Source organism: Chiloscyllium plagiosum, chromosome 2 (assembly GCF_004010195.1).
Source record: "Chiloscyllium plagiosum isolate BGI_BamShark_2017 chromosome 2, ASM401019v2, whole genome shotgun sequence".
NCBI classification, from domain to species: domain Eukaryota; kingdom Metazoa; phylum Chordata; class Chondrichthyes; order Orectolobiformes; family Hemiscylliidae; genus Chiloscyllium; species Chiloscyllium plagiosum.
In genome coordinates this window covers 69,931,065-69,946,321 of record NC_057711.1, presented here as the reverse complement: position 1 = coordinate 69,946,321, position 15,257 = coordinate 69,931,065, and the positions used below count along the sequence as shown (strand labels likewise).

At 39.2% G+C, this 15,257-nt stretch overlaps 1 protein-coding gene across 2 annotated transcripts in view; it reads right to left on the bottom strand.

The window, feature by feature from the left end:
- Positions 1-970: 970 nt before the first annotated feature.
- snx24 (sorting nexin 24) overlaps positions 971-15,257 on the bottom strand; it is a 166,738-nt gene continuing 152,451 nt past the window's right edge. For both annotated transcript variants that reach the window (XM_043711715.1, XM_043711723.1), the window contains exons 4-7: positions 14,432-14,526; positions 9,071-9,103; positions 6,336-6,400; positions 971-1,666 (exon numbers count right to left, since the gene is read on the bottom strand). In XM_043711715.1, the coding sequence (XP_043567650.1) occupies positions 1,596-1,666; positions 6,336-6,400; positions 9,071-9,103; positions 14,432-14,526 (264 nt within the window). In that variant the 3' untranslated portion in view covers positions 971-1,595. The remainder of the gene's footprint in view (positions 1,667-6,335; positions 6,401-9,070; positions 9,104-14,431; positions 14,527-15,257) is intronic.

Genomic DNA, 15,257 nt, shown 5'->3' with positions numbered 1-15,257 from the left:
GAGCCAAAAATTGCATGTGTTCATGTCAGCACAAAAATGTTCTATCCTGGTGCATGGGACACTTGACCGTACCTGCATGCAAAGCATCCTGGCAGAAACATGCAAGGTGAAGGTACCCATCAGCACTAGCGTCTTGAAGTAGAAGTTGAATGACTCTGACAGCAGGTATAATGTGGTGAGGCGGATGGTTTGCCTGTGTGGAGTTGTGGGGGCGAAGAGTTGAAGAGGATGGTGGCCAGAGAACATGCTGAACATTGTATCACTGCTTCTGCACAATATCCGAGATCTGCAGCTGCCACGACTGGTACCCACTCCATTTTGTCTGTTTAAAATTTACATCATGTAGTTTTATGGAGAGGAGAATTGGAAGTGGGATGGAAATCGGGTGAGCGGGGGCTTTAATGAGATGCAAACACATGTGAATAAGGTAGGTACTGCTCAAGGAAGAGAGTTGCCATTTGAGGCTTGAGATGAAAATGAGGAGAATTGATGTGAGAATTTGACTTTTTTTTCATCTTGGCCTGTCTTTTGTCAGCATAGCTGCCAGTACTTTCACCACAGTAAGCAACAAATTCCACTCCCTACTTCTCTCCACAGATTCTGCTAGATCTGCTGAGTATTCCGGAAACTTTGTTTCAGTATGCTACTGAACACTTCATTTAAACTATATGGAGAAATGTGCAACCTAATAGAAACTTGAATTTCTGAACAAAAGCCTAGGGTTTATGTTAAAATAATCTGATGCTTTATCCAGTCGAGTCAGGCTGTTGAATATGTTCGTTCGACAGTGGGATGCTCTACCTTGGCTGAGGGTGTCGTTTTGTTAGTCAATAGGAAAATATGTAAAAGCTACAGAAATGCAATTTTCAGCATTGCAACTTAATTGCGATGGCATAGAAGTCTGCTGGTGAAGATAAGATAAACAGCATTTGAAAATATGAGCAAAGAAAAATTTAGAGTATACACTGGGTGGGGGACAAAAGTCAAAATGATGGACCATTTATTAATTGTGTGCTGTACTGTTCAAATTTATTACATAAATTTATGAAATAATAGATATGCATCACCTCAATGAAATGTTAACAAAATTACATACTCAAGGATCACTGATTTACAGATAAATATTAATTCATTTTGACATGATTAAATGTAAAATTTCTGCCTTAAAATGTTTGTTTATTTACAACATTGGTGCATTGATTAGGATTTTCTCAACAGGGAGTATCTGAAGGAATAAAATAGAAAAGTTCTCCATTTAATGATGAAGTAATGCTTTTGATCATAAAATTCAAATAACACGGTTACCACATGTAACTCATGGTTCACAATGAAATATGTCACGCATTCAGTGATAAACATTCACATTGCAGTCCTTTTTTAAATGTCTATATATTTTATATATACACAAGTTTATGCAATAACTTTTGTAAAAGTTTAAAAATATTTAGTGATTTAAGCATTAAATGTACAACTTGCCAAGGATAAATCAATCCAAGCTGATGACTGCATATTAAACAGTGCATCTTTTAATGATGATTACTGGTTAATCTTGTGGTTGCATATCTTGAAATGCCTTTCTTGCAGTAGATGTTGCTCTACCTCAGTTGAAGATATGGATAGTATATTCCATGTAGAACACCTTCAATAACTACATTTGGGGAATCTTCTAAGAGATCATAAGAGAAAGAAAGATCAGGACTATAGTTAACATTACTATCAAAGCAAAAGCTATAGTTGAGTCTTTATTTCAATGTACTGGCGAGACTATGGGATGTTTTCTCAAGACAACTTAATTAATCAACAAATCAAACAATACTGGCAACACTACTAAATCAGTAAAGAAGTCTCTGAGTCAGTCAGGCTCATGTAATTATGTAACAAAAACCAAAACTTTGCGTGTGATTCAGCAGGTCAGGCCTGATCTGTGGATAGAAAGCAGACTTAACATTGAGACCAGTGACTCTTCATTACAACTCATAGAAGGTAGGAAAAGGCGGTATTTATGTTAAATATGGTGGTGTTTGGGGGAGGAGGGGAGTAGATAGGTGGAGATGAAACCCAGAGGGAGGTACGAAAGGGATAGGTAAACAAAGAGATTATGGATGGCAGGCTAGGACAGAAGCTGAATAAGTGATGATGAGAGCTGAGAATAGGAGAGAATGAGGCAAACCAAAAGCAAACAGTGTTATAGAGTCAGAAAGATGGACAGTATGGATAGGAGCATGGAATAGGGCTTGTTAAAAAACATGGAAGGGTGGAATCAGGTTCTAAAATTCTTGGATTCTTGAATCCTAGAGGCTGCAGGGTCCCCAAGAGAAAAACGAGATGCTGTTCATCAGGCTTGCACTGTGGCTTGCTGGAACTCTGCAGCAGACCCAAGACAGAGATGTTGGCGTGGAATCACAGTGGTGTGTTGAAGTTGCAGGCAACTGGAAACTCGGGGTCATTCTTGCAGAGAGAATGTAAGTGTTCTGCAAAGCGGTCACCCAGTCTGCATTTCATCTCTCCAATGTTGAGACGACCACATTGTGAAAGGCAAAAAGAGTAGACTAGATTGAGTGAAGTACAGCTAAGTCGTTGCTTCACTTGGAAGATATGTTTGGGGCCTTGGATTGGGAGGAGGTAAATGGGCAGGTAGTACACCTTCTAAAACTGCACAAGGTGGTGCTGTGGGGATGTGGAGAGGTGTTGGGAATGGAGGTGCAGTACATCAGTATGTCCCAGAGGGAACGATCCCTGTGGAATGTTGACAAGGGAGAGAAAGTGAATGTGTGTTTAGTGGTAGCATCCCAGAGGTAATGGAAATTATGGCTTACAAACCTTTGAATGCAGAGGCTGGTGGGGTGGCAATTGAGGACCAGGCACACCCTGTAGGTGGTGTGGGAGGGCAGAAGTGTGGAAGATGAGTTGAATGTGGCTATGGTCCCTGTCGACCATGGTGGTGGGGAATGCTTCGTTGAGGAAAAGGGTAGACATTTCTGAGGCTCCCCCTCCGGTGTCCAATAGTCAAAGCAGATGTGATGGAGACAGAGAAACTGAGAGGACAGAATTTAGCCTTTACAGGAAATAGCACGTGAGCATGTAAAGGTGACTGAGGCACCCACAAGGCCACTGTTCCCTCAGAATTTGGGTGAAGTAGACTTGGGGAACTTCAGAGATGTGACCCACAAACAGGGACAGAGGGATGGTTATTGCCTGGGATCAGATTTTGGAGGCTTAGTGCCATAGTGGGACCTTGGGGGCGATGGCTCTGAGAAGGTCTATTTATGTAACTTTTTGTAATGCTGAATTGGCTCCCATAGAGACAAGGTGGTGATAGGTACCCGACACAAACAATCTTGGACAAGACCTGACCATGACTGCAACCCACGTAGGCAACTTTCAGCCTGAGCAAAACACAAGCAATAATTAACAGACCTTTCTTCAACTGTGTCCAAATCCCTTGTATTGCTTCAGTTGGACCAAAGAAAGAAATATGCATTCAAAGGACGAAAGGTGGGTGTCCTCACACAAGTGAGGAATTTCTTCTGAGGGTTGGAAGATTTTTGAACTTCTTGCTACAGAGAACTGTGGGGTGGGGGAGTCATTTTGTATAATTAAGGCTGTTATTGATTATTGATCAGTAGAGGATCAGGTATTATGGGGAAAGGGCAGGGAAGTGGACATTAGGAAAGCTGGATCAGCCATGATCCTACTGAATAGTGAAACAAGCTCGAGTCACCAAATGGCCTAGCCCAGTTCCCTTTTCTTGAATGTTCTTGAGGTCCTGGCAAAAATGAAGCTAATGACCAGGTAATATCCAGGACAGATCACCGGGCAATGAACAGTGTAATGAGAGAATGATGATAAGGGTCACCCAAAACCTGTGAGGAAACCTCCAGTGGATATACTAAAATAAATACAAGACATAAGGAATTCTCTAACGTATATAACCACACCTGGAATAACTTTATTTCTTAAAATTTTAAAGTAGGGACTCAGTCAAAACCATCAAAAAATTCTAGATTTGGATTCTCATTGAGCAACGATTACAGAACCATCCTACAAAGAGCAAGCAAGATAGAGGTTAAACAAAATGCAAAGTCCAAAAGCTATTGTGGCAGTGATGGAGAAAGTGGCATTATTGAAGAAGGCTATTTAGACTGGCCAATTCTGGGCATTCAGGACAGTTTAATCAGACTTAGTCAGGATTAGCAGAGGGCAGAAACAGAAGCAATGATGATTTGCAGTTAAGGACAGTAGCTCACCAGCAGAACCCAATTAGACCAGAAGTAAAGGTAACAGTTGGGAAAAAAGTAAACAATCCAGTGGCAGGAGGGTTACTACAAGGGACAGTTCCCACAACGAACTCACCCATGTGGCCAACCCTGAAACTGGATGGAATGTGTAGATTGACAATTGATTACACAGCTCTGGATCGAGTAGTCCTGTCCTTATATCCTCCTCTTTTAGCCTCACTATCCTCTGGTTAAACCCAGCCTGAAGAATATCTACAGTTCTAGACATCATCACTGGCTTCTGGGCAGTTCCTTTGGCTCCAAAGTAACCGAGCAAATTAGCTTTCGCTGAATGGGTAAAGCAGTGCACGTGAATATGTGATTTCAAGTGAACTCCAAACTTGTACGAAGTCCAAAGTCTGCCTAGCAGCAGGAGGATCCCTAAAAGTAATGGTCATTGGGAATGCTCTGCCTGTTGGCCTGAACCAGTGGGTCCAAAGGGAATGAATATGGGAAGTTAATGTTAAGTTACTATTGTTTGCCATGTGCAATATCCCACGACGTTAAACAAAATCATGTGATGCCAGATTGCCGTGAGTTGTGAAATTTATAAACTGTTACGAGGAACAGTAACTTTGTGTTTGATAAGCCTGTACTGTAAACATTGTATTGTTGAGCAAGGTCCTCTGATGACTAAAATGCTGTTCTCTTGCATATGCTCAAATACAATCTTTATTTGAAACCTGCAGACAAGAGAGTGGCCTTTTCACAAGTGTCGTGGTTATAAAAGCAATATTTTCATAATAGGAATATGAGGACAGAGGAGATATTACAAATCTGCACTTTGAGAATTCATCATTTTTAACTATTGGGGAAGGGAGGAATATCTTCCATTTAAGTAGTTTGTCTTCCCATAACTATTTAATAACAATGCAGCTCCCTGAGAGATGCTGTGCAATGCATTTCTACTAAATCTGGATTTGGTAGATCTGATGTAAAATGTGGGATCAGAGGTACATTGGAGCACAGCAGCATCCAATGGTGAATGCTGTTCCTCAGAAGGTCTGCCAAATAATTCTTGGGGAACAGATGGTAATTACTCATGCATGGAAAAAAATAGCAAAGGGACATGATGAGAGTTTATGAAGTTTAGCATAAAAGAGTTCAGTGTTAAGAATGTAGGAATAGGAGTAGACAACTCAGCCTCTTCAGCCTGTTTCATTCAATGGGATCAAGGCTGATTTGTGGCCTAACTCCATATTCCTGCCTTTGGCTCATATCCCTTAATACCTTTGCTGAATAAAACATTATCTATCTCAGCATATAAAATCAATAACTGATCCAGTATCCTCTAACCCTTGTCGAAGAGAGCTCTAAATAGCTACCATGGACCCATTAGGTTGGAAACAATCTGTTGAGGCAAAACAGACAGGGTAAACTAGCCGTTCTCAGATCAATTCATCTTTCTTTATATACCTAGCAAATTGCAAGTTGAGAGCTACCTGGGTGGTAATTACCTATATATTTTTCTAATGATTTGAATCCATGTCCTCTTGCTACATTTTGCAGAGGCAATATTAATTACTAGATGGCCACAGAGAATTAATTAATACATTGGTTTTCTGTTGGGCGGTGGGAGAGTTAGATTTTAGTCACAAGTTGTGCCTGACAGCACTATATCAAGCTTTTTATTTTCCACCATTCAGTGATTACTAAGGATTAAAATTTCCTCAGAGCTGTTTGGGTTTACAATATGCTGCTTTGAGGACACACTCTCGCAGGTGTCCGTACCTTATTCTATGGTGTGAACTAGATGACTCAAACACAAGAAAACATGCTTAAACTGAGCTCCAATCACCATAACAATCTCAAATCAGCAGTCTGGAATTACTCTGGAATTGGCATGTCAATAATACTCCAGCATATAAGTGTGAACAAATTTTTCAGGAAAGAGAAGAGGGAGGGAAGGGAGGAGAAGAAAAACACCAATCATTACATCACCTTTACAAACATTTAATCTACTAGATTTATGTTAGCCTTCAGTTAAATTTTCACATAATGTTACAGTGGTAAGGGCTGAAACACTAAAGAGCTGTTAACAGATGACAGGTTGATTACCGGTGGCTGTTGGTAAGATGAATGGATCCCTCAGGAAAAGCAGTACTGGCTGGTGGGATAGTTTGCTGGAAAGGTCAAGGACAAGAATGTCAGTATTCTGGAATCACCAACACAGTTATTCAAGAGACGTACTATTTTGCTTTCAACTCCAAGATTGTGAATTATGTAATAAAAAAAACATTATTTTACTGTGCAAGGTTTGATAATATGTTTACCATACAGCAAGTCGTATGAGTTAATGTTATTTTGCTGCTTTATATTTTAGAAGTTCAGGTGTACTACAAACAATTTGAACTCTGTTAACAGTAGAGTGGAAGTACTACACCATGTGGACTGCTGTGGTTGAAGAATATGGCTCACCGTCACCTTTTCAAGGTAAATTAATTTTAGGTAATAAATGCTGGTCTTGCCAGTGATGTTCATATCTCAAAACAACACTTTTTTTAAAAAAAAGAATATCTTTCAGTGACTTCTTAAAAATTGCTTCAACAATCAAAGATTTTGTGAAAAATAAAAATCTTCTTAAAAACAACTTCTGAAGTTCCCAACAAGGATTCCATTGAATCACAGGTGTCTAAGTATCTTTCTAATGAGTATCTTTTGGATATATCTGTTTGGAGACAGAGGATTGGATATTTGGATATATCTGTTTGGAGACAGAGGATTGGATATTTGGATATATCTGTTTGGAGACAGACTCAATACAACATTTTCAAAAAAGAAGACACCCACATAATTGATAAGCTCCTATTTTAAATAAAAGGCTCAAAGCTGATTGTCAAAAAAGATAGGGTCATCCTTTTGAATAGTTTTTGAAGGGGTACTACTATTGTATAGTAAGCAAATTATGGTGAGTTCAGAATATAATTAAGGTACAATGGACGATTAAGATATGAGGACATAAAGGAGTAAATAGAGGAAAAAATATACTGTTAATGAAAGGTGGTAAGTATTCATTCAGCTTTAAAAACATTACAAAAGATCAATATGACGCAGGATGAGTTAAAGTACAAAATAGATGAGCTGTTGTGAACCATGTGAATATTTCTTGACTTCCTTTAAGTTTTCTAACCATTCCAGGCCTTAATGAAGGTAAGTAGACAATGGTTGCACAAAGCTGTTTACATTCCTTTGAGTTTAGGGAGTTAAGAGGTGATCTAAGTGATGTTTACTGTAATAAAGTATTTATTACAGTAGACATAGATAAAACATTTCCTCTTGTGGGGGATCAATCCAAAATTAGGAGACTAATTTTTGAAGTTCAAGCAAGGCCAGTCTTGCACAGAAGTAAGTACCTGTTCCATTTCATGGAAACCTAGAATTCTCCATCCCAAAAGAGTTGAGGATGCTGGGCCAATGAAACTTTCATGGCTAAGTTCAGTAGATGTTTGCTAACTGTTTGTTTCAAGGAGTATGACAAACATCAGGTAAATGAGTTTGAATTACAGATTAAGTGTGATATAATGACTGAGCAGGTCTGTGTGGCTAAATTACTTTCTACTGCTCCTTATCCTGCCATGATCCAAATGCTATTTTCCAAAGATCACTGAGAGACATAAGAAGTACTATGACAAGTTCTATGATGTCCCAAAGAGGACTGAAAAAGATTTACTGTTTAAAAAGGATCACAGGAAGTGTGATCTCAATTAGAAAGATCACAAAACTTGATTCATACTCTATCAAATAAATATAACCGAGAAGAAACACCTCACTTCCAATATAACTAATTGATTTATACATTCAAGGTCTTGGCAAATAGAATACAGAAGAAGCTTTTTAAGCTTCCAGTCAAAAACAAATTGTACTGAAGACATTTTCCTCTTTTACAGTAGTTGATAGCCATGTCACAACTGCTTTAGGATTTTTGGACAAGTCCCTTGAACTCCATCCACTCAAAGGGTTGAGGGGGGAATAAGGCAAAATTAAGATTGTCCTCAAAATAATACGTCAGCATGAGGCTACTTAATTCAAATATTCAATGATAGATGTCTTTATACTATCAGGTCAGAGCAAACAAAACCTAAGTACTTTCTCCTCTATTTTTGAAAAAAAGATTTAAAGCCTAATGAAAACATTACCCTGAGCTGATTCAAGAGGATCAAACCAATAAGATCCTAGACTTTAGTAATAACTTAGGGATAATTAACTAACTCAAATCCACAGATCATAAGAATAGTAATGGTCACTAATCTGCTGATCTACCTTAATAATTACTCTCTTCTTCAGTTAGTTGTTCAGGAATGGCCAGAAGTATTCCACTTTTAAGTAACATAGCTGTGATGGATTTCCTTAAAGTTTTTGTCGAAGTCCCAAGGATTGACAGCAAGGTGAAGGGAAGAATACTTGGTCATGGTGGATGGTGTATTATACCTTTTGGTAAATTTGAGTATCTGGAAATCTCATATCTTGAAATGTTATGGTGTCCTGAACATCCTACGGTGGATTAAGTTGGCAGCACTGGTAAAGATATCTACATAGCTTGTGCCTTTAGGATTAATCAGTTCAATTTTCCTGATCCATGTATTGATCTGGAAATGTTCAATATTCACAGCCAGAGTTTCTCAGTTTTCTTGATTGTATTTGAGATTTCACAAGTAAACTGATTTTCACAGATTTAAAAGTTGCTTCGTACCAATAAGATGATGCTGAAGGTGGATGGCATGAAATATGTGGCTTAACACTTCACTTACCTTGTTCTCAACTAAGTAGATTGAAGAGAAATGATGAAATCTTACCTGAATTCTTCATAATCACAGTCATCAATGGAACTAAAAATGAAAATTATTTTAACACATTATTATATGTGATATTTTGCCTATTAATTATAATACCTATATAGTTACTGAAAAAACAATTAGCTAGAGGTTTAACAAATTGTCAGATGTTTTTGGGGGTTATTTTCATTTGTTCCAGAAACACTATCCTGTGACAAGAGAGAAAGCGTCTAAGGCAATATCATCTCCTCAAAATCAAACTTCCTTCTCACTGATCAGCCATAATTAATTGCTGATGCGGAGGTGCCAGTGTTGGACTGTGTGGTGTTGTCATTTTTGACTAGGTAAAGGTAAAGTCACCATAGTCTCCGAGAATGATAACTGTGTTCTCATTAGCGAGAGATGACTGTGATGAGTTTAACCCGAGGGTCACTATGTCTTGGGCTCAGGGCAAGGTTGAGAAGATGGCAGGAGTTGATTTGTGGTGCTGGAAAAGCACAGCAGGTCAGGCATCATCCGAGGAGCAGGAGAGTCGACATTCCGGGCATAAGCCCTTCATCAGGAAAGGCATGATAAGATGGCATAATAACCTCAGCTGCAGCCATTGTGCAGCACAAAATGGCTGTCCAATCAACAGAACTAACCAACTCCCTCCAACCAAATAGCATAGGGTGTACTAGCAAACTCCAATTTGAAGTTTGTAAGATTGCCAAAAATTTAGCAAAGCATAATGGGTATGCTTAGGAGGTTTAACTTTTATATTGCACTTGTTATAAGGAAACAAAAAATGAGGGACTGAAAGGATGAATTATTGCTTAATTTTCATTGGTTCATTTGAATATTTTTGCTTTCTCTCCTTTTGCCTTTATTGATTACCTTTTAATTTCTTTGCCCTTCTTGTTTGGTCTTAATCAGTCCCTCCACTTTTTGGATGGGAGCCATAAAGTCATAACACTAACAGAAACCAACTTTACTCCTGCTGTTCAACATTCAAAACTCTTCCGTGACAACTGTTATGGTAGTGTCTGTCTTTCATGGAAGAAGTAAAAGCCACCTTTACAAGTTTGATCTGCTTGATGGTAAAACAAATAAACTTTCCATCTTTGTTGCAACTTTGATCAAGAAGTTTTTAAAATGACAATTTTAGGATGAATCTCTCAACACACTGTTCTTGTTTTCATGATTAAAAGGCTGTTTTATAAATTTGACAAGAGTTTCACACATCCTCACTACACATGTTTGGCATATTATGCTGAGATTTAATAGTTAACCAATTATTGTGGTATGGTGTCTATTAGAAGTCGTGTATGGAACCTACTATGTTCTTTTCTGGTTCTTACAGAATAAAATCATACCAGAAAGTACTACATATCATAATTCAGCATCTTGTTATATCATTGGCTTTGATGATTAATTAATTTGTAATATTTGTTATGAAAAATCCTTTTATCCCTCAAAAAAAACACGCAAATTAATTAAGGGAGCAAAGCCAAGGATATAAATTTTGGAACCAATCGGTTTTAAAAATTAACTCTTTTCCAAACCACTTTCAACACACTTTCAAATTTCAAAGTTGTTTAGTCTTTGTTGCAGTTGCTTATTTGCCACGATATTTCTGTAGTTGCTCAGTCACACCTTCGTTCCACCACTGATGTTCACCTTCTCAGTAAAAGCTTTCCTCTCCCTCACCATGATTATTCTCCCTGGTGTGGCCTTACATCCTCTGAATAAGTCCAATGGTTTAAATGGTAAACCATTTTGTACAATACAGGTCACCAGATTTGGTTTGCTACATCAGGCACTATCTGGGTTGACAGGCCTCTGCATTTCAGGATGATTCTGAAGGAGTGAGCTGTTTGGCAAAGATAACTCCAGCCTCTATTGTCTGTAACAGGCCATATCTTGAAACCCCCCTCCCTTTCCTTCTCAGCTCTTATCTCGATGGTCAGGAGTGAAAAGCTGTAAGTTTAAGAGCGTTTGTATAGATACCTCTCATTTTCCCTAGCTAATCAAATTAAACTGCTCCCTTACTCCCACTTCCTCCGCTGCATCTGCTCCCAGGAGGACCACTTCCTCTATAGAACGTCTCACAACACTCCAAGGATTGTCAGAGACAACCATCTGCTTGAGCCTCACACAGAACATACAATGATTAGCTGACTGTATGCACTTGACCTGCAGGACTGAGCATGGCCCAATCCCTAAAAGGTCAACATGAACTTTATTAACTAGCACCATCTTGTTACAAAGGGCTTCTCAGCACAACCAACTGAAAATATAAAACCAGAGTACAAGAATGCTCATCACCATCCCATACCAATGACAGGAAAAGGGACAAAAGGAAAACAAAGGCATCAGGTTGATCAACTGTCTACACTATCTATGGATTGATCCCATGTAGGGTATTTGTAAATAAAGAAAACTTACAGCCACAATATTACAAGTCACATAGTCGAGAATCATAGAAAATAGGAACAGGAGTAGACCATTTGGACCTCTGAGCCTGCTCCATTAAGATGATCATGGCTGATTACTATACTCAGTACTCCACTCCCTCTTTTGTTCCATACCCTTTGGACAGTTTAGCCCTAAGAACTATGTCCATCTCATTCATAAATAATAAAATTCAATCAATGAATTAGGTTCAGAAACTATCTAGAATCAGTCAGTTTTGTAATCCAACAGTTAAAGAACTAGACACAAAATTACTTTCCAATAGTTGATAATAACACCCTACCCTTCCATGTCCAGCAAATTAGACATGCTCTCCTCGAGTGCCACTCCTACATATTCAGCTTAACTAGAGAAGAACCTAAACCGGATACTCTTCCAAGCCCAGGACAATTGTCTCCCAAATTTCCCCCATTCTTTATTCTTGCCATTTGCTATTTCTCATCCATCTGCTACCTCTTGGTGATGTCACTGAGACATGGCATTAGCTTCCTCATGTACACAAGTGACAGTCAGCTGTTTCAAACAAACATCTCTTTCAATTCCTCCACTGCCCCTGATGTGAGATACAGTACTGGATGAGCCAAACTTTATCACAGCTGAACAATGGAACATACTGAAGCCACAATCTTCAGTAGATCCAGATGTTAATCTCAGGAAGATCCGCCTTTAAGAGCAAACCCTGCATTGAGACTCAGGCGAAGACCATCCTGCTCATGCTCGATATTTAGCTTCTATTTCCAAGTAAGTAACGAGATTCCCACCAGTTGCCAACAATACAACAAATCAATTTGTCATGAGTTATGGATTTCTCTTGCCTTTTCCATCCTTCTCTCACTGAAGCCTTCCATTGGATCCAACCTAAGCACTGATGGCCTGCTTCCTCTGTAAATGGTGTTGGAGAAGAAAAACAGTAAATGTTTTATGTAGAGGACTCATTATTCCTTAGCCGAGATCGGAATTAATCTGCAAAAACTAACTGGAGTCTGAGGAGGTGTCAGTTCTTGGGTGGGTAGTAACTGAGGGTGCAGAGTTAGGAGAGGCTGATGGGGTAATAAACTTTCTAATTATTACATGATACAGTCTGTAACTGGACAACTTCAAGTACATTGCTTTCCTACAGGTGTAAGTTTGTTCAAGTGGAGTTTGCAAAGTAAAATTTGCATGAATATTACTGAAAAAAGTGATATGCTGGCAAAGCTTTTAGAGCTGCATTCATCAGGACACTTACAAGAATTCCAAATTTTTGAAGGAAGCAACAATTTGTACTGCATGGGTAAACAGCACTTGTTTATTGGCAAGTTGACTGCAAATGAGGCCTTGCCAAGGAGACTGCACCAGGGAACTGCTGTCAACAGGGACAGCAATTTTAATTATGAGTATGTCAAATGAATATGTCAAAAGAAAATGTGAAATGCTTCATTGGCAATGGCAGGTAGGCACATCAGAAGAATGGAGATGGTGAATTAGCTACACACTTGCTCAGGCTAAGGCTTACACTGCCTGAGCTGCTGCATTGTTCCACTGGCCAAACTGTGCGGAGGTTTGGGAGGAGGGACCGATTACAGTGAGTGAGTATCTGTGTATATGTTGGGGTGGTGTGGAAGATTTGGAAAGGGGACAATTAATGTCTGTAACGGGTGGGAAGTGAGAGGAATTGATTAGTCTGTGTGGAGAACATGGGCTGATTACACCAGTTAAGGAGGCAAGTGGATTTCCTGTTTGTGAGTGGGAGAAAGGTTGATTGCAGCGTGTGTGTGTGTGTTGGAGGGGTCAGTCAGGCAGAGAGGGAATAATTAGTGTATGTTGTGTGGTGTGGGGAAGGTTCCTGTGCCTCTGAAAGGAGAAGGCTGATTACAGTGTGTTTGGGACACATGGGGAACAGAGAGGGATTTCGCTGAGTATTCTGTCACCAGGAATATAGAGTTTCAGTGAAAATTAAAGCTGTACATAAAATCATTTCATCGTTAGGAAGTCTCTTATTAAAGTTCACAAGGGTTTTGAATTATCCTTTACTCTTTCTTGGTGCATTTATATGACGTTGACAAGGCCAGCATTTGCAGCCCATTCCTAGTTGGCATTGAGATGCATGGCTTACCAGGCCATTTCAGAGATCAGTTAAGAGTCAACTACATTGCTGTATGCCTGGAGTTATATACAGGCTAGATGGTAGATTTCCTTCTCTCAAGAACATTAGTAATTTTATTCATTTAATTTCTACCATTAGCCATGGTGGAATTTTCTCCTGTGTCCTCACAGCATTAGTCTGGATTGCTGAACTATTCGAGTGACATTACCACTATATCAGTTCCTCTTCATGTACTGTACACAGTGTTATTATTAATCTGGCATCTAGAGACATGTTAACTTTCAAGTGCTAAAATGGGTCACTTTGCAAAATAACTTTTCTAGGCACTGGGAATCTCTAGGAATTCCCTGGCTGTTCTCTGTTTGGACAAACATAGAACAAACAGGAAGACAGTTAACGATCTGCATCCATGAACACCAACTAGCCACGAAACGACATGACCAGCTATCCTTAGTAGCCACACACTCAGGTGACAAGCAACATGAGTTCAACTGGGACAACACTACTATTATAGGACAAGCCAGAGAACAGCCAAGGAATTCCTAGAGACATGGCACTCATCCACAGATTCAATGAATAAGCACATCGACCTGGACCCAATATACCGGCCACCGCAGCGGACAGCTGGAACTGACAACCGGAAGCGGCAGATACAAATCACTATAAATGCCAGAGGAAACATCACAGAAGCGCTTCACAGGAGGCTCCCAAGCACTGAGGATGTCACCTAGACAGGGGACGAAACGCCTGCAACACAAATTCCCAGCTCGGCGAACAGAACCACAACAGTATACAAATGAGTGGGTGATAGTGGCTAATTTCAAAACAAACAGTTAACTTACCTGCAACTTTCAACCTTTGGTAAAGCAGGGAGATGACGAATGTTAAGAAAGTCTAGAAATATCTTAGGTAGATCTTCATTCTCATTCAGAATAGCCTGTCAAAAACAAATACAACTTTATTCAAAACATACTGAAGCTTTCACAAGGTATGATGCTGGTCATGAAAATAATTGGATTTCTATAATGGTGACTTTGCAGAAAACACTGGAAAAATCATTTGTACTCAAATGCTCTAACCTTTAGAAATGGAGAAACTGTTTAATATAACATATTTTTAAAATAACACCTTGGGATGTGGGTATTGCAAAGCAGAAATTACTATTGAAGCTTAGTTGCCATGTAGAAGGTGGGAAAGATGGAACTTCAAGCAACTGAACGCTTGGAGCATTTAAAAAAGATTAATGTCAACAGTGAGGTTGGAGTTACCTTGAGGAGGGATAGGAAATTTCCTTCTCCAAGAAGTTCTAACAGGTTCACTATGATCACAAACCTACTGGATCTATCAGATACCAGGGCAAGAGTCCTGTTTTTTTGAAATGGGCAACAGGGAGTTTCTCTACAGTGGAGAATATGCAAGATGGAATATATCCTAAATGGTAACCAGGTACCATGGAAAGCTATCTAAAGTATGAATTAAATTTAGTACTGTTGGAGGTTTTTTTGTCACTTTTGTCAGATGCTACATTTAATTCAACAGAAAGTGACCAACTACCGGGCTCAGAATTGACTTATTCCAACAGTTAGTAGCAGGTTTGAGATTTTTTTTCAAACCCTTATGCTATGCAAATTGTTAGTCTGACAGGTTAATGGCTTCTGAGTGGTGGTA